A 24,514-nucleotide genomic window follows, 5' to 3' on the forward strand; every position below is an offset into this window, starting at 1 on the left:
TCTCACACTACTATTTATGCTTGTGGAGACAGGGCACAGTAAAAAATGCTATTAGTGCAACAAAGGGGAGGAACACGCTATAGAACTATTATAATAGCAGTCCTGTGACGAATCCTGCCTCTGTTGTTTCAGTTATAGCTTTGCCTTTGATTTAAATTTGAACAGGACCTATATTTTCGTAAATGTTTTTGTGTTTCAGTTTCTCATTCACGTTATCTCTTCAGAACTTAGATTCCTCTGCTTTATGCTCTTGAGCACAACTGCAAAAAGCCAGCATGAGTTTTTAGCCCTTGACCATCAGAAGCAAATGGATATAATCTTTCTCCCTTTCACCAAGTGTCAGCAAGCATCCAATGAATACCATTCCTACAGCCCAAGAGACCATGTCCTTATTGCATCTCCCTGAATTGGTCAACATGGAGGGAAATGACAACTAACCTTGTCTCGCGGCCTTGATGTTGACAGGCTGAAAGCCACCATTTAGCGCTGAGGAGTCGATAATATCTGACTCAAAGTCACGGTGGTTCTTGCGATAGACAAACAGGGCCACAATCACAGAAATAGCCAGGCACACGATCACGGCTATCACGATCCCAACGTAGAGAGCAACATCATCCGAGTCGGGGGCAGCTGCAGGGAGAGAGGACGGGAACCTTGAAGAAATGCATCTCATCGCAGGGACTTTCAAGAAAATACATCCTTATTATTCTCATTTCCTGCAGATATTTACTACCTTTTTTATAGGCTAATTTAAAATCCATTTCCAAAGCTATATAACAGGTCTGTGCCCTTTTGGTGGAAAATGATCTTCGATTTCTCTCTAACCTCTGCTCTAATTCTTCACCTCTCTGCTTGTCCATCTATCTAGGACCCCAGCAACTGATTACTAAGCATAATGTGCACTTACATAATTAGTCTGATGAAGCACATTCGCCAGCTGGAATAAAATTGTATGTCATGGTGACTGTTCACATTTAGTGGTTCATCTGGTAACAAAAACTGTGTTGCTGGTTTTTAAACTTCATGACCCTTAATTTTTAATAAAGAAACAACCAATCAAAAAAATCTGAAAAATCCATTTGCTGTGGAATGCCTGGAATATCTGAACATATCTTCTGAGTTTGTATTTTTTGAACTAAAATATGTCAAGCTATTTTTCCCTTCCATACATTTTGCATTTGAAAAAAATTCCAACAAAACACTGAATTGTCACCACTGGCAATAACACATATGTATTTGGATACAAGCCGAAGCAAGCACAAGAAGTAACGTGGTAATTTACCAAAAGGAACCCAGATTTATTATAGCTGTCTTGTGAGAAAATGGCTATGGTATTTCTACTATCTGCTTATACCACATCTTCAGCACTAATTCCAGGCTAATCTCTAGCATCATTATCCACTAGATTTTTTTCCCCAAAAGGTCTGAATATATGATCAAAATTTGATGTCTTTCCGTACAGTGAAGAATCCTGGTATTAGAGAGAATGTAATAAAAAAAGAAATGGCAAAAACAAATCAGATCTCTACTATCCCATTTTTGTTAATTTAAAACATGTGAAATCATTTTTTATTTTTTGCTCCATGCTTTTCAGCTGTTTAAGCGAGCCTGCCCTCTAGCCATATAGGTGAGAGATGGCAGATGTCGCAAAGGACAGATCAACCTCTATAAGCTCCTGGTACTTTCAACGTACCAATCTCGAAATGTTACACTTTTTTCCTAGCAGTTTAGGAAGTGATCTCTGAGTACCAGCTTAAAAAAAAGTTTTCCCTCCACCACATTTCTCCCTTTTGTTAAGGAAATGTTAATAAGAAGAAGGTTCAGCCGGTTTCTATCTTTCAGGCAATCTCTTCTCCCATTTCCCTTGCACATAAGGGCTGTTATCATTCTGCGTCAGCCTGCTGACAGTGAAACGCTGCTACTGCTGTCAAGCAAGCAGCATGCAACTTAACTCTGCTGAATACCTCCCTCTCTGCCTAAACACATAGAGCTGGGGTAATGGTAAAGCTTGACCCAAGGAACAGCGTCAGAATTAGCATCCAGGAACATAAAATCAAACATCAAACTTACAAGAAAATCCATATTCATTCTGGGTTCTCTGTTCAGTTGAAATGGGATAAATGAAACCTTAAAAAGAAAGAAATTAAACAAAAATGGGAAGAAAATCAAATTAATGAGGAGAACAAAAAAAGGAAGCATGAAAAATGGTTTAATTAAAAAAAAGAAGGAAAAGAAACTGATGGCACTTTAAAATTCTGATACAGCATAGAAATATGATTTTGCATCCCCTGTCTCCTCCAGAGCCTTACTAAGAATTAATAAGTAGGCAGATTGAATTTCTGAGCCAAAATCGGTCTCGAGTCACTAACTTTGGAGTGCTTAAAGTCTTTCTTTTATTGAGCATAAACTGTAATGGATCTAATTTATTTCAGACATCAAGGGTCATTAGCATATGGAAAGTCTTTTTTCCCTATCCCTGCCATATGCTTTAATTCCCAGGACATGTTCAGTAGGGCTCTAAACAGTTTTTTTATTTAATTATGGTAGCTTGCTGTTGATCTAATAGAGCTAAAGGAGACCTGTCGTCACCGGTCAGAGGTTAAATACCCATTTGCTGAGCAGAGTCCATGCAGAAAGCCCTCTTTTTAAATTTCCTTGGAATTATTTTATCCTGTCTTTAATACATGTTCAATAGGAATTCCTCAGGGAGCAAGGGATTTGTCAGCAAACTGGAAACTGAGTAGCTTCTCTCTGAAATTATTAAAAAATCAATAAGCCCCCTGCGGTCATAATGTTATTTATTTTAAATCTTTGCAAGCACCTTATATCGACCAAATCATGACACAATTTATGGTTGTATTTTGGAATGGATAAAGAATAGAGACTGTTTTTTTGAGGCTTTTCTCCCTGTGGCTCCTCCAGCACGGCACACTCGCCCGGATCAGCGTGCCCAACTGTCCTACGAGCACACTGAGTATCTCCCAGCTGCCAGTCATCGATATGGGCAATAAGTTAAATGCTCCAAGTCTCATCCTGTGGGAAAGGTAAATGCCGAAGTCAAAGTAATGGGAGGAGTCGCTGCTGTGGATGGGGCAACCCACAGACCATGAAGGGTCACCCTGGTCTCCGCTTGCCCTGCCTTGGGCACGTTGAGGAGCTCCCTCAGTGAAGGCACCGGATTCCCTTAGGGTGAGACAAAACTGGAAAATGCACTGCAGGAGTGTGCCTGAAGTGCAGGACCAGATTAGAGGCAAAATCCCCCCCGCCACAAAAAGTGCTGAGATTGGGTGCTCAGCATCTGCTGTGCTCTGCATAGCTTTTCCTGCTTGGTTGCACCACTTGCTAATGAAGATGCAGGCAATTCCAATTGCTGGTATAGCCTACTCTTCCCCTCCACCCAGTTTCCAGACATTAACCAGCACGTAAATGTTGCCTTAACTGAACTGCTAGAGCAAGAGAAGCTTCTTTTTGATGATGGAGATGTTTTTTCTGAGGCACCCTGGGACAGACCATATTTAAAACTTTATTTCACAGTAATGATTCCAGCCTTACAGTCACTTTTAGAAATATTGTGTTCGCACATTCGTTTATTTGGTTCTTTGAGGCAGGTTTACCTATGCCTACTTTTAACATGCCCACTCAACCTTTAGTAATACCTGCTTTCCACTTCTACCAGGGCATGCCAGGCTTTGGCTGTAAAAAGTCAAGCAAGCAACTTCCGGGGGGCTGAGTGAGCACTTGGCACATCTGGGCAAGGATTCACAGCACGCTCATTACGTTCCACTTCCTCCCCATTTTTAGTCAACCTAAAATCAAGCTATAAGCCCATGCCTGACATTTCCTATGACGAGGTGTCTCTGGAGACCAAGAGCCAGCGAGCAGGGATTCAAGGCAGCAGGACTGGGTGAGTCTCCAAATGCCTTTTTGCCTTGTACCCAAATCCACTCTGAAAGCCACACTTCGTGTGTCCCAAGTGCATTCGTGGGGGAGCCAGCACGGGGCAGCGCTTGTCCCTGGCCCTGCACCACCTGGGGAGCTCTCGCTTTTCCCTGCAGAACTGTAAAAGCTATTCCTCTTTTCTTACTTTTGTCAGCTGGCAAGTTTTCCGTTCAGGGTGGTGTCTCATTCCTGCCGTGTCTGAAGCGATCCAGCAGCCGCCACTCAAAGAGTACAAAGAATGACACGGCCTGGATTATTTTTGCTATTACTGAGATTGTGTTCTCTGTTGCAGGGAAAATGAAAAGCCAAATGCAAGTCTTCTCAGCAAAGTAAACAAGTGTCATCTTCAAATACTCTGAAAGAAATGAACTTCATTGCAATCTCTTCACAGGCCCTACTTGTCGCGAATACTTATTTGCATCTTACAATTTTACAGAGATTCTCTTCTTGATAGCTACAGAGTATCTTTGCAGCTACATACGAATGACACAATTTTCTTCAACAGAAATCCTTTGTGTACGATATTCAAAGGCACGTCTATTTAAATGTGAGGAAAAGGTGGGAATATTGCTTGTTGCTCCCATTAGCCTTGCAAACCAACACGCTTAGCAAAGCGAGCTTGATTTTACTCTCCCGTGTGTGCCACTCACTGAATCAAGCACTAAGTTCCAGCCAACTCTTTCAGTGCAAACCAGCTTGCACAGGTGTTCGTAAGTACACGTTTTTAGCCTGAAAAACACATGTTCTGTACAGATACATATAACAAAGGCATAGCTGAATTGGAAGGGTTAAGGGCTCCTGTGTGAGATGCTGCATTCGAGTCACGGGCACGTCAATTTTTTGCCAACCGTCAAGAGTCATGGCTGGCCAACCTGGCTGTAGGCGGATACAAGGCTGCCCAGGCTGGAGGCTCAACAGTGCCAGAAGTAAATTTTTAGCCGCTTGCTACGAAAGTGAGGCTGTGGTGGCCATGAGAGAGTGAGATTTTTTAGAATAAAACTACTTTTAAAAAATTCCTTATCATGAAAGAGCTCTGCGGAAACAGAGCAGGCATGGCAAAGGCAGCAATAAGAGGAGCCTTGCGAGGCAGGTGCCGCTGGCAGCGGCTGTGCAGGAGGTAAGGTTATTGCCATACTCCCAGCAGAAGAGCACAGGTATTACTTTTGGAAGTGGGCTTTCATGCTGTTCCCTCTGACTATGCCTTCAAACAATGAGAAAGGATATTTTCTTCAGATAATGAGGCAAACCTGCTGAGATGAGTACCTCAAATAATGAAGAATGACTTCCCTTCTTTCTTCAAAGTAACCACATTGAAAAAGAGATCTTTTCTTGTTTCCTTTTTTTCCCTTCCCATATCAACAGCACTGCTTGGCAAGTACCTGGGGGACTTCTACAATGAATGATCCTTCTACAAGGATCATCACAATTTTTAACGAGGGTGAATTTAGAAAGGTGCGGTTGGATTCAACTCCACGAAGGCTGCTGAGGCTGCTGACTCACGCATGGAGCAGCTGGTTTCACAGTGAGCAACTTGCTTTGAGAAAAGTAATTTAAGCTTCTTCCTACAACTTGTTGGGAATGTACATTTTCAAAGGGGCTTTTGATGTTTTGTTGTTGCTGGAGCAGTAAAATAGTAATAATCATACTTTATACTTGCATAGTTCCTTCTGTTTGAGGATCTCAGAGGCCTAGCAAAAGCGGCCTCATTTTACAAGTACCTTGACCTAAGATGTACCTGGACAATCACTCAGAGGCTTGAGCTGTTCACAGAAATGACATCACTGTCATTACACAGTAAATGCATTCATTAAAAAGCCTTTAAGTAAGCTGATGTTTCTCCATGTGTTCTACTTTATATTCTACTTCAGGCTTGTAAATATGTTTTTTGTCCCTGTGAAAGTGCCTCCTCTAAGTGTTGAAGGTGGGCCTTTTTAATTAAAGTAGTAACAGCGGCACAAATCCTTTGTATAAACGCAGATATAGCATTATAAAAGTGCATTAGATAGGCATTGCCTATTCCCTCCCTATAAAGAAATATCTAGAACAATTTAAACATCTCTATACTGATGTAACATGCTGGGAAGAAAAATGGAGATTTGCCATATCATACTGGAAAAATTAAAAGAATGCAACTTTGGTGTACAGAAAAGACTTCAGCAGGCTTTTGACCAATTTAGTCTAACTCAGTTTCAGCACCAGGTGCACTTGCACTGATTTGGGGAATTGTGTCCATTTAACTATATTGCTTTTGAAGCTTATCTAATTAATTTAGAGCAGTTTGTGAGCGTAGATGAACCCTGAACATTAGAAGTCCAGTTTGAGCATGCCAGTGTTACACGTCTTGCTCTGACCTTCTGGGAGGGAATTAAGCATGGGGGAATGGAAAATATGAGACCTGTGAAAGATAATTGTGCAGAGATTATGGCGCTGACTCCCTTGATCCTTTCTGAAACTGAAACGAGTTGATAGTCACCAAAGTTACTTTTCTAAAGTCTTTTCTGCCTAGCTGTTATTAGGGGGAAAATCTACCTCTTGACACATTCCTAGGCACATCTACACACATACAGACTGCTCAACCTGGGACCTCAGTATCATGACCATTTAGAAGGATGGGCATCCTGAAATCCTGTGTTTGATTTTACCTAGAAAGTCATGGGAACATACTGCCCTAGCCTAGGAACTGGCTTATTTAAGAGAAAACTTCTTTTCTCCCTGTGGGGTAAAATACAAGATCTCTGGCAGGGCTTCCTGCAGAGGGAACTCTGTAATAGGCTCCACTTTTTGGTCCTTAGCAGATTTTGCTAGCTTTCTGGGCATGCTGAATTGGTATTAATGCATAGTAATTTTAGTGTGAATTAATCAGCTTATGAAAACATTTTACTTTGTTGCTTGCAGAAAATAAAATATTTACATAAAAAAGAAGAAAAAGTTTTCACATTTTCCATTCGCATTTTCCTTTGCTGCCTGTGTAACCACTTTCCCTCTTTTCCCTGCAGGTAACTGCGTGGGTAGAGTAGTTGAAGGTGATCTTTTTGGCACTTAATTACTGCGCCCATTCAATTTTGGTTATATTTACAAAAATACTTACAAATACTCTGTAAAGAAATTGCTTTATGCCATTATCTGCTGAGGTCACTGTTAATGGTATGTATTTTGAGACTATATAAAGATTAGGAAGAGTTTGAGACAGGCACTTTCATTTAGTAAAGCAAAGATTACAAAAAGCACCCCATACCCTTTGTTTCTTTAATGTATTGTATTTGAATTGGGCACTACTTGCTTCTAATCTATAAATACCCCGTACTTTATCTGCTATGCAGCGGTTCCAAAAGGAGCTGAAGTCCTGTAATTATGTGGCCCTTTTGAAAACCTAGCCCCATGATGCATCTCAATAACATCTTGTTGCAATGAACTCAACAGGTTGATCATAATATCTATTAGAGTATAGATCCTAATATAGTATAGACCTTAATATATTATAACAGTACTTTTTCCTCATTTCATTCTAAAGTCAATGCCCTTAAATTGCATACAAGAAAAGGAGAGGGCACTCATTCACTTGCTGCCATTCTTTCTCTACTCTGATGGGTTTATGCAGGGCAGTGACCACGGAGTAGCAAGAGGCTCTTGCTGGCTCTGCACCACAAAGCTGTGACTGGCAGATGAACAGAGATGAACTCTCACAGGTAGATGCCTAAAATTTGTAGAGAGCAGCTCTTAGATGATTAGAGAGGCTACGTGGTACATACACTGCGACATTAGCGTTTCTGAAATCAGCCTTTGTTCTCTATGGTACTTATATCTGTCAAATGAGTTCCAGTATTTGAATAACTCCAGAGCTAGGCTGGGTATTTTTTCCAGACCAGTTCCAAACAGCAAGCATCGAATTATTTCTGGTTTTAATTCACATAATAAGGTATTTTTCAGTCCTAATTCAATATTTTCCTCTTTCCCTACCTCCTGTGGCTCAGAATTGTCTTAAAAATCTTTGGCTTTCGCTGAAATTTTCTGTAATCAGTCTCAGTCTAGGAAATCATCCTGAAAAGCTTGAGCCAAATTAGTTTAAGAGCCGTCAATATTTTAGCTCATTTTCTTTTGCTCATTTTCTTTACACTCAACTGGTGTAAAAGAATATATTGTTCTTTCCAAATTCCAGGTTCTAGCAGCTCAGCTTCTTCCCCTCTTCCTGTAGTCATTTTCAACTCAAAGCCAACCCAAGTTCTGATTGTGCAAGACTCTGCACTCTTCTCTCAGAAGAGGCATCCAGCAATTTTAAATTCAGAATTTCAGTATAAAGAGACATTTTTGAGCAGACAAAAAAAGGCACGCAGCCCTACCGTGTTTGCAGTGCTGTGACAGTAGCAGTGACCTAATACCACTAGTCCTGTTTCCATCTTATGCCATTCTCTTAACTCTGGCTACTTACAATCTGGACATCACAAATTACTGCCATACCTAGTTCACTATCCCCTCTCAGAAATCCTGCAGCCACCACCAGCTTGCTGACTTCCTTCAACAATTTTAAAGTAACTTTAGATGATAAATGCAGTGCTCAAAGGCTCAAAGGCCCCAAAGGAGAAAGAGGCCCTGACAATGTTAATCCAGATGCACTGCAAGTCTATAGGTCTCCGTATAGTCTCAATAGAGAGATAGTCACACATTCTCATGTTGGGAGAAGCAATTTGGGAGCCTTAATTTGACATTCAAGAGTTTTGAATTGTTCCCCGCAGGTTCCACCGACCATAGACTATGACTGGACAAACTCCTGGCACTTCCCTTTCTGCGAGGAGGCAGAGTTAAGGGTACAAGTGCCACCTTAAAGTAAACCACTTATTCGAACTGTTGAGTGTTTTGCCTTCATCACTCAACATGTTGCTAATGCAGATTTACCATGCAATAAATATTAACAATAATCTTTGGATTGTAATTGCTGTTAATTGTTTCTCTTCCCTGCTACTTCCCAGAAACTGTAGCACATAAACAAGAAGAAGTGATATCCAATACAATGTTGTTTGTTGTAGTCAAAAAGGAAGAAAAAGCAAAGGCCCTGGAGCTGCAAAAAACCCTCAAGGAGAATGCGCCCAGCTTATTCCCCAGCTTATTCCTACATTTGCTATTTTAAAGAAAGACCTTCATGTGTGCAGTAATGATGCTGATGGTCAGATATGGCATCAGGCATCCCAGAGATAATGCACAGTAATTTATTTTCATTCTAAGGACTAATTATTGGCATGTTCAAGATGGGCTAATAAACAGGGAGCTTGAGGCTCTGCGACTGATTATTTACTTGGGTATTATCTCAGATCTTCACTGAGTAGGTAGGTTAAATGGGGAGTCTCTCCCATTCTGTCTCTGAACAGGAGTTTATGATATTCTATAATTAAGATTGCAACTATGTTTTCATTTTAAATTAGATTCCTGACATTTTACTAACATTATTGGAAAGGTCTTGCTTTAGTTTAAACATGCGTATCATCTATACGGGGAGGGGAAGAGATGGAAGAGTAGGATAACTTGTTGCTAAAATTTGATGTGGATTAGAACAGGCAATTTTGACATTATGCAATCTTTTACAGTTAAGGACTTTGACCTTTGGGCTAAATCTTATGCCACTCTAATATCTTAGAAGCACAGCACCTTAACATTGGGTTTGTTATGGATGTCTGACAGCAAAATAAACACGTCTAGCATTGCCATTTGCTAGATTGTTTATTTGCAAGTTCCATGTTTGCAATGACTGAATGTTAAAAAGACTTCCTGGGGTTTGCTTTGTTTTGCGGCTGTAGCTGCCCAGGAGCAAAAGGGGCTATGGGCAGAGCTGAAATAAGGACACATAGCAGCACTGAAGAGGGGCTGCATGGCAAACAGCTAGAGGAAGGGAGGAACAGTTGAAATGGGACCTAGAAGAGGGGATCAAAACTGCTAGGCCTGCTTGAAAATGGGCTCATAGGAAGCATGAATTATCCAAAGAGATGTTCAATAACATGTACCAAAATCTTTGGCAGGTCTATAACCTCACAGGCAAGGAAACTTGCATTCTCTGACTTTATGGTTTATAACCTTAAAAATCTCAGTCAGCTCGATGTCCATTTCCCAAAGCATGCAAACTTCTTCCTTCAATATGAGGTTTCATTTAAGCGTCCTGCTAATGCTTTTGTTAGTCCTTCATGCAGAACACACCTTAAGAAATGCATCTGAGTTTTACTCCTGCTCCTGCCACTGGCTCGCTGATGAGCCTCGGGCTGGTCACGTAACCTCTCTTCGCCTGCCACCCTGCCAGTGCCCTGCCCATCTTTGTACACCATCAAGGCTCATATAAACACTGATTATTGCCATTTTACTGCTGTTTTTCCACAGTTAAGTTAATTCATCCATTAGACTTTACTATAAGTTTTCACTTTTCTTTCATCTGTCTGGGAAACTTTTTTTTTTTAACGTGTAGCCTGAATATGAGAAGAACAAAAGAAAAACACGGAGGAACTAAGAAGGATGAAAGTTATAGATGGATGAATCGTTTTTTTCCCCCTCCCTACATAGCTGTAATGTTTTTGAATTAGCTGGATTTTCCAAAGAGTCTAAAGATTTTAGAAGACTTGCATTTCATTAAAATTAATGTGGAGGTGGCTGTTTCTGAAGTGACTCGAGTTAAGTGCCACGGAATTGGGTGTCTTGGGTTCTTCTGTGGCTCTGCACCTCTGTTTTCTCTCAAAGCTTTAATCTATTTAGAGCAGCAGCTTTTCTAGGCAAGGCCTCTCACTAGGCATTTCCAGAGTGCCCACCAGACTGTGGACACTTCTCAGCTGGGGTTTACTCATGCTGCTATAATATAAATAAATAAGAGTCATAACTCTGAGATGTGTATATACATTCCCTTGGCTGCTACAACATTACACAGTAGTAGGTTAAAAATAGAATCACACATCTCTCGCTATTCATATCAAATAACAATATTATAGAAAACTTCCTCCAGGAACAGATGATTAGGTGAATTCTTCAAATGAATGAAACTCCCCCTGCGAGGGCTCTGCGAACCAGGGCGGGTGGATATATCATCAGGCTGAGAGACTGAACGCATTAGGAGTTCTCTCTTGACCCACATGCTCCTAATAAAAGGTTTTATTTCATTCCTCTGCACACACAGGTGGCTGTTGCACTCTCCCATGAGAGGGCTTTGCTTACCTCCTGGAGTCTGAAAAACATTCTCCTGCTCTTCACACACTAATCTACTCTGGAAGACCAGAGGTCCTCATCAAACTACTCTGCTCTATATTTCTTCACTCCATGCCTGCTTTCAAAATAAGCCAAAAGGGAAACAAATGCTTATTCCATCAGAAGACTGTGGCAAGTTGCATTAAACAAGCAAGGCATGTGCAGAATATATATGCTTCAGGAAGAAAGAAATATTAGTATAAGGTTAACCTTGCTTTCTCCTTGAGATTCTGCACAGAAACAGGCACAAGACCAGAAAAGGGTGGGAGTGAACCATTTAGTGCACAAGCACAACAAATTGTATCTTTTTCATATGCTTAGGTTACTACCATTGTAACAGGAAGTCTTATGAACTTAATACTGCCTTTCAGAAAAAGATTTTAAAGCACTCTGCAAGTATTCAAGTAACACATCAATTCACTCTCAACTAGCAGGCAGCCTTTTTTTAAAAAACAAGAAATGGAAGTACAATTCTGATAATTAGGTGTTTGCCATGTTACAGCTGCATTTTCTCGAGTGGTGTATCAGATGTGCCACCTATAAATTTCCTAGTACTTAAGTTACAGTGCTATCTGTAATGAACATGTTTGAATCTTTCCTTTCTTTCTTTAAGTGCTAACAGCGTGCCTCAGTCTTTTTATGCTACTTTATTTAAATCCAAAGGAACAAAGGAAAAGTCCACACTGGATTCGGTTATGCATGGCAATGATTCACAAGGTGAAATTCTTTCTGGCCCTATTAAATGATCAATTTGTTTTATGTATTGAGAGACTGGGTAATCTGAATAGTTTTTACTACTCAGCGTTACAGCACTATTTAGGTAACTGTGTAATCTACACTTCTCAAACTACAGCATGTGCTTCAGTACTATCCTGCTGCTTTAAGATAGCTAACTGTTTGGAAAAACCCCCTGAAATTACCACTTTTATGCAGTTTTGAAAGCCAACCTTTTAATGAAATGTCATAGTGGTCTCTTACACCTGAGAGCGAGCTGAGAAAGGCATGGACACTGGTTACGTCACCTCTGCCTACGCTAGTGCCAACTCTGCACACCACAAGCATAATTTGAGAAAAGACCAACAGCTCCAACAGCTTTCCTAGTGTGTGCAGGCACCCTCCTTACACTTACGGGCTTTTCTGAATTTACCTTCACTGAGTCAGGACAGGGAGAATACAGATCTGAACACTGTCATTCAGATCCACAGCGGACAGGACCTAGGTGAAACACTCTTGAGTATGAACATGCCTGATATGAAGCAGCTAATATGTTTGCTCTTAACTAAAAGACCAAGAGAAAATGAAAATAAAGCTACAGATCAGAACTTATGCAGTAAGCTTTCAACATGATCAAGCAAAACAGCGCTCTCTCTTCACAGGTTTTTCCACCTTTTCCCAATTACCAGCAGCATTTTATGCATAATGCGAAGTTGGATTTGGTCTACTAGGCACTTTTAGCATCGCCTTTGGAGAGCCAGGCACACTGCTGTTACTTTTGGTGGGATGGTCACTAATATAGACTTGATCTTGCAATCGTTCCAGACTGGATCAGGCAAAACACTGCAGCTAGCACTTTGCTTTAAATATGTTTGTGATCTAGTCATAGGAACTATTTGTGCTGATGTTTCCGCCTGCAGCGGAGCGCTTTGCTTTGGGAGCCTCTGTGCTGAACACCCACAAAAGGCATTAAGGAAGGCGAGTGGAGGGCTAATTGCAGTGTTTCAGTTTATAGCAATCCCGTGTGAGATGCGGTGCCTGCCTTTAAAAGTGTTATTCGTTGCACTGAAGTATTTACCATAGTTCTCATACTTCAAGTGGGAAATAATGCAGCTATGGAAGCAATAATGCAACTAGTGTGGGTGGTAACTAGCCAATTCTTCTTACACTTAGAGTGTATTTTGTTCCAGAGGTTGTATTAATGCTATTACAGGAATTACAAAATGGTTATAACAGGGCCTGCTAGGCAATAGTGTGTATTTGGAAACTTAAAATAGTAATGACTGTCCTAAATTTTCACTACAGCTGCTTTTCTTTTTCAATTCAGCCTTCTGTCTCTCTGCAGGCTCTCTAGTTTAATGACTGTTCATCCTTTCATGTTAAGGGAAAAATACTAACTACTGAATAAGGGAGTGTGTGTGTGTGTGTACTAGCAAGATCATTAGTCTGAATAAATGTGACAGCAGAGTTGCACTAGAAATACCACAGTTAGTGGTAAGCACAAACTACAGCTTTGGGTGTAAAATACTGTAATTACAAAGCATGGAGAAAGCGCCACAGTTTTTATCCCCACAGAAATCGATAGTGGTGCAGACTGCTGCTCTTTGCTGGAGCAGGGGCAGTCTGATGAAAGAGCTTATTGATTTACCCAGCTGATGCCATGTTAGTGAATAATAGACTGGAAGAGAAAGGGCTTGTAAATTAGACTCCTTCAATCCAACATTTTCCGGGATAGCTACAGTTATATAGAGATATATAGTTAAAACTGAGTTTTGGTCAAAGCAACAGCCTAGTGACTACTGGTAAGAGAAGCTGCCTACTAATGCTTTGACCCCCAACTATATCTGCAGTGCTAGAGTTAGCTTTCAAGTTTGCATGATGAGCTGAGACTACGGACGATGCGCCACAGCGCTTCAGGCAGGATTTGGCCACAGTGCGGGCCAGGAGCCACACAACAGCTCTGCCAGGTCTCTGGCACCGTGGGAAGGTGCCGTGGCTCCTTGGCCTCCTCCCATGCCACCCGTGTGCCACGAGAGGCTGCCTTGCACGAAGGCTTTGCAAATCTCTGCTCTGTATTCAGACGTCCCTGAGCTAGGAGGAACTTTAACCCCACCAGCCGCTAATAACATGGAAAGATTCACTGCATTTTTAGGAATGAAGAGAGTGCTAGGTTTCTTCCTAGCTCAGATTTGCCATGAATCCAGAGGCATGGGGCAACTATGTAAGCGTTCAGCCTCGTCTTGCATAAACAGAGGGGGAGAAAGCGAGCGAGCATGCGAGAACAGTAGGCACACTGCCATAAAGTACAGCAGATCAATCTTCTCAGCAGTGATGGATCAGGGAGCAGGAACTGCAAGTTTTACAGGCATATGAAACCCCACGAGTATAAAGACAGGATTAAAACACTGCCATCAAATTCCAATACTGAAGGTTCATCACAGCCCCTGGAGCCAAGCAGGTCAATAAGCAACTGCATATTTTTCATTACCATTTTTTATATCCATATATATGAAGTAGCACAGGATTCACAATTGCCTTACCCTCTGTCCTGTTGAAGACCTCTGCTTTATACTTAGCATCCACTTTCACAAATAAAATGCAATATACCATCAACAGATAAATGAGACCCCTACAGGACTTTTATTCTGCAGTATCATTATATCTATTTTTCCACTAGATTTCTGCTCAAAAGGCTCTCCCTATGCACATACACAAAAAGGACATACACCTATCTACATACAATCTGATAGTAAAGAGCTCTTCTGCATGGGGGACTTATCTTTTCTTCCTAATCTACCATAATGGCTTATTCACACCACTGGGGCTAGGGGTAGTTACTTTCCCAGTATAAAAATCGCCAAGATGTTATATAATAAGACATATCTGTTTTTTTTCCTATCTTTAGAAAAGAAAAAGAACGGATTTCTGAATCTTAACCTCTCACTTCCTTATAAAAATGAAAATTGAATTTGTGCTGTTGACACTGACTAATAGTTTCAACCTGATGAAAATATTTTTGCAAGTCACATTGATGAACTGTTTTTTGTAAACCTGGGCACTGCAAGGGAAACAGCCATGCTGTGACATAAGATAGCTCAGAGTTCACTGACAATATCTACTATAGGTCATTTGTCCAAAACTTAGCCCTATTTTTTAGTTAGCAGTGTCACATTTGTGTCATGGTGACTATTTAAGTCAAAAGTAACCTGTCTGAGAGAATAAAAGTTCTTGACTCATTTTTCATGAGAGAACCCAAAACATTTTATGACCTAGGCCCACAGAGCTACTAGATGGTTACAACTACCACTCTTTGGGCAATGGACAGCTGAGGCTGGAAGGTGAACGCTCAAGAAATGCAAGAGCCTGCAGAGAGATAGGATGGAGGAACGGGAGAGAGGTGTATGTGAGAATTTAGGCCCAGGTTATTGTGCTAATAAACTGTGAAATGAAGTTTTTAATGGACTAGCAGAACATAGAAGATCTCATTTTTAAGAAAGGATGGGGAAGACTGAAGACGGAGGACACTAACTGTTTGTAAGCAGATGTCAAAATCACAGTAAAAGCCTACTCTTTCTCCTCTCTCTTATTAGTCACAAAGGCAGGGCCTTAGTGTAGATGGACGCAGAGGGCCCTTTAGTACTACAGCGGCTTTTCACAGAGAGAGGCTGCAGCATGCTGGTGAGTCTATATGAACTTTGCATAGATACTGCATAGGCATAAGGTATCTATTTCTACCACAGAGCATCCTAAATTCAAAAAAATAATAGTGTATGTAGAATCACATGCACTCACCCTGTTTGACAATAAGAAGGCACAAGCTGATCTGATTCGACAGATTTACTTTTTTGAAAATGCTGGCTTTGCCCTAAACTCTTTACTTTTCACTTGCATTAGCCTAAGAGTCACGGACAAATTTCTCTGGACAGATGCTGAAGAGGTATTAGAGAGAAGTATTAAACCTTGTGTGCCGTGCTCGTATACATGACCCTGAGGAAGGCAAAAGCATTTTCCTCTAGGGGCATGAATTGTTTTTCCAGATATCCCTAGCCAGTAAGTAATTGCACGGGCCCTTGGCATTTGTGTGGATGCGCAGGTGGGGAAGAACAACTGAAAGAGCTCTTCTTTCTTTTTCTGCTTAAGCACCTACTCATGGGCCAAGGACAAACTAGTTCAGAACAGAAGAGTTTATGGTGCCCAAGTACAAAGTGAGGATCAAAAAGGGACTGTGAACATCTTTCCTGTGAAGGCCCTGATTTATACCACAGGGGCTGGAATAGTTAAATAGGTTCCTCCGTTTTGTGGCTCAGCACTTAACTGTGATATGTGTGCACCTTTATCTGCTGTTTGCCTTGACATCTTTTCCCCCGACTTCCTCCCTCAGCAAGTGACAGAGCTCTGCACCTCCCCAGCATAAACAAAGCCTGGTCGGCAGTTTTGCAGCATGACAAGTGGGTTGCTGCTGTCGGTTTTGAGCCACATCACTGAAAATATTTTTCTTCACCTAGCAGGAGGATATTCTCTTCTGGATACGCACCTTCAGCTAACAGGAGACTTTTCTGTCTAAACCTCTAGGAGGTTTTTCTAAGGCTGTGCATTTTCCCAACTCCAAAGTGGCAGCAGGGCAGCATGACCGCGCGCGCACTTACTTTGCATGCAGAGCCCGTCCGTGCAGTTCTTGGACTGCAGCACGAGCCCCTCGCAGTCCTTGCCGCCATTCTTCGGTGCCGGGGCCGTGCACTCCCGCCGGCGCCAGTGGGTGCACTCCGTGCCGCACGTGGACCACTTGCTCCAGGACGTCCATTTCCCATCCACTGAGACAAGGGAAGGATACAACTTATTGGGGGGGGGGCAGATACGTGAGTGTGTGCGTGCAAGACCTGGCAAGCAAGCGAGCAAGATGCACATCTTGGCATACACCAGCCTACAGCTCCCAGCCCTTCTATGCAAGTCATAAGGATCCTAGGCCGTGCAAACTAACCCAGGGAAATGAGTCAGTCCGCATTTTTTTCAGTGATATTTCTGGATTATAAACACACATTCACTCTCTCTCCTTTCTCTCTGCCCCAGTCCCATTTCTGTTCTTTCCCTTCCCTTTTTAGAAACTTGTCAGCAGTTTATCTGTGGTTAAAGTGTATGAGAAGACAAACAACTTGGAAGTCTGTGATTTTTTAACGCAGAGATTAAAATTAAATTTGACAAGAAAGTCTTCTCTAATAAGGAGGTAATTAACATTAAATATTTTATATTAAAAGAAATATCTAAAGGCACTGGTACATTTCATATGAGCAGAATGAGAACCACGCTTTGCGCTTTTCAAAATCCCATAAATGATTATCCAAAGCACTAACTGAAATAGCCAAAGAACAAATTAGGAAATTTTTCCAAGGAAAAAGACTGAGCTAGGAGTCTGTCACTTGGCATAATGGCCAGAGATGAAAATTCAGCTTTTTATGTTTCACCCACCACTAACATCCAGAGTCTGGTGGCTTTTACACAAGCTCAAGACGATCTCATTTAAATGGCATTGCCATTGATTTCAGTGGGACTACTGGACAATATGACAGGCAGAATTTTGTCACAGAAAAGCCACCAACCACCCTGTGTGGCCTGAAGTAATGCTGCAGTTATAAGTGTACATTTGAATATCTCTTAAAGGTACGGATATAGGACTCTGTCTAACGCATTTGACACCAGGTAAACACGGGCTTCAAATGTAACATCCATGCTCTGGACACTCCACTTGTTGTGACAGTTGGTCTGAAAAGACATGGCAGATATATTTAGATCACAATTGCTTTCTATATACAAATTCCAGTCCTTCAGATCTTTCAACCCGTGAAGAGCTTTAGCTCCTACAATTTGAAGCTCTGCATGTTCCCTAAATCCCCTGAACTACCAGGACTGAGACAACGATGCAAGCTTTGTGCAGGAGTGGGATTGAATCCCTTGCCATTTAATATAATGTGTGCTCACTATTTTATCTACTTATGTAATACGATTTCATATTCATTCACTGAAGTTCTGGGTTTTTTAATGAAGGGAAGGAGTTTTCCTAACTGGTATCCTCTTCCTGAAGTGTTTAGTGTCAGCGAAAGTACAAAATATTGGCATCTTGTGCTATGTATCGTTCATACTGAACCTGGACATAGAGTGGTGCAAGCTATTTTCTGAACGCTTTGGCCTTCGCAGAAGGCACCGCCGTTGAGCGGTGCTGGATTGGTGCAGGTCCTCGTACGCTTCTGAAAGCCTCTCCCACATCGGCTGTTACATACTGACCACTCAGTCCAGGTCGACCAGCCTCCATTCACTGGAAAACGAGAGATAAGAGTAAGGTAACACAATAAAGTCATTCTGGTCAGCGCAAGGGATCTGTATCATACTGTCTCCAACAGTAGTCACAAGTGAAGAAACACAAACCCACGCTTCCAATGTACCGCATGCGCAGTTACTCAAAGTCAGTGCACGAGTCCAAGAAATGCTGACACTGAATGAAAAATGCCCTTTGACAACTACTACGGCTGGCAGGTGACTTGCCTCTTTCTGAAAGCTGACCCGATCCAGCACTAAACGCCGAGCTGTGCTGGCATGAGTGAAACCTATGGGGGCTCAGAGTGCACCTGCAGCTGGGTTAGCCTGAAAACCTGCGCTCCGAAAGCTGCATCTTTTCCCAAAGGAAGAGAACCTGTACTCTGGCTCGTTCTCAGAGCTACCCATAATCTATGCACACTGAGAGATGCCTGTGCTTTGAACATGTAGACCAGCAATTGATGCTTTTATTTTCCTTTCTTTACAGAAGGTGATTTCAGGATGCCAGGGTAACTTCACCCACCCCTCCATGGAGACAGCTGATGCGCATGCATGTCCCAGCATAACCATGACAGGTATTTAAGCTGCTCAGAGTGAATGCACACTAAACACACTTTTTATTTCTGGACTGTGGGAAGATATGTATTGCTGACTCTCTTTCTCAACCACCTCAGCTTTTGGGATAGATGGACTGATGGAGAGGGAGCTATGCTACCCAAAGGAATAATGTATTCATTAGGATATGGATAACATATTAACTGCTCATATTTTTCAATCCCCAAATGCTTGTGTTATAACACAACCCTTAAGCAGCTCTGGTAGAAAAAGCATTAAAAGGGCTGCTCCCCTACATATGTCTCTTGACTGCACAATTGGAAAAAAACATCGTATATGTATGAGGAAGAGTTACAATATGCCTACATCTTTATATTGCTGCATTCATTACAGTTACAAAACATAGTGCTCATGCAAGGTCCATCCCTCAGTATCACAAACACTGCTAATCAACTCAATTCAGCCAGTTTTCTATAAAAACCGAGCTAAAAGGCCCTCATTGTAACTTCAGGGAAGCAACTGCTTACAATTAAATCTAACTGCCACCCTGAATATGAAATGAATATTAGGGATAATCATAGGGATTTTTCCCCCTCCTTCTGTATGCTATAATTAAGCTGATTGCAAGGAACACCAGGACAGTCAGCTGGCACGTCGTCAGAGCAGGTTTTGTGCCGGCAGCTACCTCCTGCTTGAAATGCACTAGGGCAACGACTTTGCGGAGGCAGAGGCAGGGCCTGGTGGGATGGAGCGGCAGAACAACGCAGGCTAGACACGAGCCCTGGAGGGTGCCTGGCCTGGCCCCCCCACCCAAAACGCACCAGCCACGACTGCAGATCGGGGCAGTAGATGCAGGCATAGAATAAGGTTATCCAGTGCTGCATATTCCCCTGGTGCGTATGACTGAGCTAGGCTGTGTGACTACAAACTGCTTCCCAGAGTGCTTCCTACCTTTGCTAAGTTCCCACTGACATTGGAGTACACTTTGTTAGTACATACTTAAAGTCAGTATATTTGAAGAGATATAAGAGGGTGGGTACTCTCTGATACGGAGCTCTGACACTCTTCTCAGTATCGAGGAGCACACAGCTCCTTTCAGTTTTACTCTATTTCTGAAAAGCTTCACTGAGAAGGTAGAACGATTTGATGGAAAGCAATGCCGCCAGCTCTAACGCTGCAGGGAATGCCCTAATGGCTATCTGCTGCATCCAGTTGGCGCGGGCGACAAGGCGAGTGACTGCCTTCCCTTCGGCGAGGCCACGGGTGGTTTGTGCAAGCAGCCTGCCCGTTCTTCCTTTACCTGCCACTGCCTGGTACCAACAAGCCACACCATCGGTTCTGAGCTTTTTCAATATTGAACTCCAACTGCACTGCCGGTGTACTGCTGTAAGTCAGGAAGCAGCACAGGAGGCCCCATCTGCTCCCTGCTTGCAGCACAGAGTGGCATACAGGGATTTTTCATCTCTAAAAGTCTTCCTTCTGCCTCAAAGAAGCAACCTGCTGCTCGCTTCCGGCGGCACATCCATCTGCGCGCAGCGGACAGGGCATCACTTACCGTAGACGATCACAGTCGCTGTAGTGCTTTTCCTTTTGGCCACGATGTTTTTGGCGACACAGGTGTAATTGGCTGTGTCAGAGAGACGGGCTTGCTTGATGATCAGGTTGTGATCAATGGTGATATAAAAATTTCGGTCTTCCACAGGATCAATCACCTCCTCGTTCTTCAGCCACTCCACCTGGGGGTTTCAAGGGGCCAGAGGGAAGGCAATGAGTCCTCACCAGGTCAGATCGCGATGGGTAAAATATATGTGATTACTTGATGCATCCCAGAAAGTGCTAAAAGTCCAAGCGCATTGCAAAAGACTCAGCTGATGCACGCTGCCGACTGAAATAACACACCGCAGCCGAAACGTGGGAGAACAAAGTTTAAGCCTACCGTTTCCTTCCAGCCCCTTTCCCTCCCACCATTTCACACAACAGCGTTTCTGTCTCATCTTGAAAATGGTGATGCCTTTCCAAAGGCTGCTAGCTACCGCACATACACATACAGCTCATCTGTGCTTTCAGTCTGAGGCACAGGACAAGGCAGGCTTACATCTTAAGGCTGGACCTTCAAACAGCAAATTCTCTTATATCATCAGAAACCCCCAAACAGTTGAGGTGTCTTTCCCATTATTTTGCATATCTTGACTAATGAGGCAGTAAATAACGCAATAACATTGTATGTACCTCTATGGGTGTAACACAGTGAGGCCCTGCCACCGGAGTAGGTAAGCTTAACAAATTACAAACAAAATTATTTTAAAATATACACACACTCACCCATATATAGATGTTATTTTTTTTGCTGGAATCAAGATTAAACAAAATAAAGACCGTTACCAGGGAAATAGGGATTCACAAATACTACATAAATGCTTGTTTTTCCTTTTTCTTTATGTAAGCTATACTTTATTTTAATAAAGTGTAATTTCCTTGGTTACACAGAAAAATATTTGTATATGTGATTTTTAATCCAGACAATGTTCTCTTTATTGCCTTCCTAAAGAAACACCCTATTATAGCGCAGCTGAGTGCGCTGAGCCACCCTAATATAATTTGGCTGAAATTCTAGTAGATTGTTTTCATTTGAACGGAGCGTGCTCTGAGGGAAGGGACTGGGGCCCGGGATGGATCAAAGCAGGGCCTTCATGTCACTGGATCATTTCAGCTTGTGCCTGGCATTTAATTAAAGGAAGAAAAACAAAAACATAATCAACCCACTGGCATCAAGAGGTGCTAACTGCCAAGACATGCTCTCGCAAACCCCATTTTCCAAAGTTATTTGAAGAACTGCCCAACCATTGGCAAACGCGGAAGCCGACAAAGAGCTTGCTCCCCCTCAGTGATAGGCGTGTAAACCGCCGCGAGCCGCAGGGAGAAAACCAAGAAAACCTCTCCCAGTTTTCAATACAGAGGGCTCGATTCATTCCCTGGCCGAGCTGGCTGAACGCTGCAAGACCAGCCCTTGTGAGCGCATGCTTCAAGTCAAGCTCCTCCACCGCTGGCTTCCCCTCTTGAAGCCTGACTTTGAGCAGATCCAGTTGGAGTATCACCGAGCTTGGCTGAACATGCGCTGTGCATGAAAGCCCCTACCTGTGCGTAATCGAGAATACCTGCTTATACTATTAAGCCAGGAGACTGCCCTGCAACGGAGCGTGCAGGCATCCAGCTCAGGACAGCCACAGTCGTCGAGATCGCCACACAGGTCAACTCCCTTTTGCTTCCTGACTTACACAGTAAGGAATGTAACGTCGCTGCCCTGAGGAAGGCTTGATTTAAAAGCCCTGCTTTTTCACAGCAGAACGCTGCAGTGCATGGTAGCTTTACAATTACAGCTACTTTATAGCTTAAAATGGGTGATGCAAAAAGGGCTGCAGGAATGGATGCGTGGGTATGAGAGGAATATGGGAGGAGGAAAGCGACATAAAACTTGGGAAGCTGTGTTTCTGTCACAACAGCATTCGCATTTTATCTGCCATAGGAGACATAAGCATTTAGTCAATGACCTGATTTTCCTTGCCAGGAACACTACAATTGTTCTTCCTCCTTTCTTGAGTCCTCACAGGTATCAGGTATAACCGAGACAGACAGACTCTTATTCAGTCATAGTTATCTCCTTCCTCACCTGCAGGTCCAGCCTGCACGCATCCAGATAAAGAAGCAAGCTGGAAGAGAGCCTCCTGCTCTGCTGCAGGCTGCCACTTAACCTCTGCGACTCATACATACAGAATGTTTTTCTTGGTCTTCAATACCATTATTTATTTCGGGGATGGAGGACAGACTTGGGTGAGGACCCTAAAAGATGCTACATGCACTAATGGAGCTGCGTACCACCTTCAAACCTACCGGTCCTTGCACAATGCTCTACACTTCGAGGACATCGGTTCTGTAGTTAGGACAGGACTACAGTTATATCACAGTCTACGGTTCAGTCCAAAATTCTTCTGGTACGCGCAAGCAAGTATATATGCAAGCACAACTCGTCACTACCCAAGGGCTCCATTCTCACATAAATAATTCCAGTACTCTGCAGCACTCTCTCCAAATACGCACACACATACATACATATTCAGTCTGGGTCTCAGCTGATTAGGCAAAATTAAAGCTATGAGCATTAAATTCCCTTTCATCCGTGCAAAACCGAAGATCATATGAAAATAGGAGTTGCCAATATCAGAAAACAGAGACTCTGTATAATTTGGTATAGTGCCTCTGGCTGTTTGTCAAATCTCTTAAGAAAAAGATTCTTTTCACCTAATGGCCCACAGAACTTGCTAATAAAAAACCATTATGTTTGCAAAACATCAGGGTGCCTTTTTTTCTGAAAAATACATTTTGGCAGTAAACTGATAACCAGAACTCTGTGTATGTGTGTGTGTCTAAATTCAATCTCTTACAAGACACGTCTTTAACATACCTAATTCCTTCTTGCCGCGGTATCCAAATAGAGCATTTATGAGGTCATAAGCCTGTTCATGTAGCAAAATATAATATCATTAAGTCTAAAGGGAGGAACTGAACAGATGATAGATGATTTGAGAGAAAAAAGGGTCTCCTTTCACATACATTTTAGCAATGGGCATAAAGAGTAACACAGAAAGAGTGACACTAATCATCATTCCAATGATAATTAGTGCATGTGTTTTCTTCTTCGTTCCATGTACAAATGTTAACTAATTAAAACACATTACAACATTTAAATGAGACTTTGGTTAGCCTAATTTTTTCTGGAGCCTCTCACTATATGCAGTGCACAACTCCTCTGATCCTCTGGCCATGACGCAGGTTCTTCTTTTTTTTTGGACAAAGGAAACCAGAACTGGTGAGAGCAGCGCTGTTTTTCTACGCAAGCAGAACTGATCAGGTGTCAAATACAAAAGAGAAGAGAGTAAAGTAGATGGAGACACTGTGACTTATGAGTGACAAGTATGCAAACTGTTATTACAGCAGTTAAAGTAACGATCTTGTTTGATGTCATGTCATTCCCCAAGGTTCAGCCCCCTCACTGAAGCAGGCTGTTAAGCCAGTCAATGCAGAAACTCACCCCGTGTTTAATTCAATTGCCTAAACAGCAGTGATGAGCACCCTGGATGAGCCTGGACACTCACATAAGGTGGGCAGAGGGCAGGCAGGACACCCAAGGGCATTTCAGATTGCACAAAACGCCAAGGTGTTTAACATACTGAATCACGCCCTTGCATCTCCCTTTTTTGACTCTCTGGAGAAGACATTTCTAGAGTAGATATTTGCTTTTGCCTAGATATTGAGAATACATATTTACTGGCTATAGTCACAAAGATTCTTTAAAAAGATACCTAGCTCTATTTATTTAATTAAATCAGATACCCCTCCAACTATTATTAATAAACCTATGGATGGTTGCACACACACATACACATAGCCTGGCATCAGTTTTCCCTCGCCATAACAGAAATCATTTGATTGACAACAATACTACCGTGAATTATGGTGTAAGTATTCCCCCATGGAGATGACAGCTATTGAAAATTACAACAATGTGCAGCTAGTTTTTCTTACATAGCAGCCCTGTGGAAGTAAGAAGTTCACATTTCTTCTTTTAGTTTCCAGACTCTCTCGAGAAGGTATTACTATTTGCTCTGTGTTTGTAAACTGCCTAGCAAGAGAAGGACCTTCTCTCTTAAGGTGTGAACTGAGGGTATAGAATATTAACTCATAGTGTCTGTAGATGTTGAGAGGAATGCAGACACAGAGCACATACGAAGTTAGC

At 42.2% G+C, this 24,514-nt stretch overlaps 1 protein-coding gene across 2 annotated transcripts in view; it reads right to left on the bottom strand.

Annotated features, from left to right (window-relative positions):
• The window catches only part of UNC5C (unc-5 netrin receptor C), a 259,726-nt gene that overhangs the window by 29,505 nt on the left and 205,707 nt on the right, over window positions 1–24,514 (bottom strand). Inside the window, exons 5-9 of one of the 2 annotated variants that reach the window (XM_068941581.1) lie at window positions 20,279–20,459; window positions 18,002–18,169; window positions 16,509–16,673; window positions 2,071–2,127; window positions 439–630 (exon numbers count right to left, since the gene is read on the bottom strand). In XM_068941581.1, the coding sequence (XP_068797682.1) occupies window positions 439–630; window positions 2,071–2,127; window positions 16,509–16,673; window positions 18,002–18,169; window positions 20,279–20,459 (763 nt within the window). The remainder of the gene's footprint in view (window positions 1–438; window positions 631–2,070; window positions 2,128–16,508; window positions 16,674–18,001; window positions 18,170–20,278; window positions 20,460–24,514) is intronic. The other variant, XM_068941583.1, reaches the window with a different exon arrangement.

This window comes from Struthio camelus, chromosome 4 (genome assembly GCF_040807025.1).
Source record: "Struthio camelus isolate bStrCam1 chromosome 4, bStrCam1.hap1, whole genome shotgun sequence".
NCBI classification, from domain to species: Eukaryota; Metazoa; Chordata; class Aves; order Struthioniformes; family Struthionidae; genus Struthio; species Struthio camelus.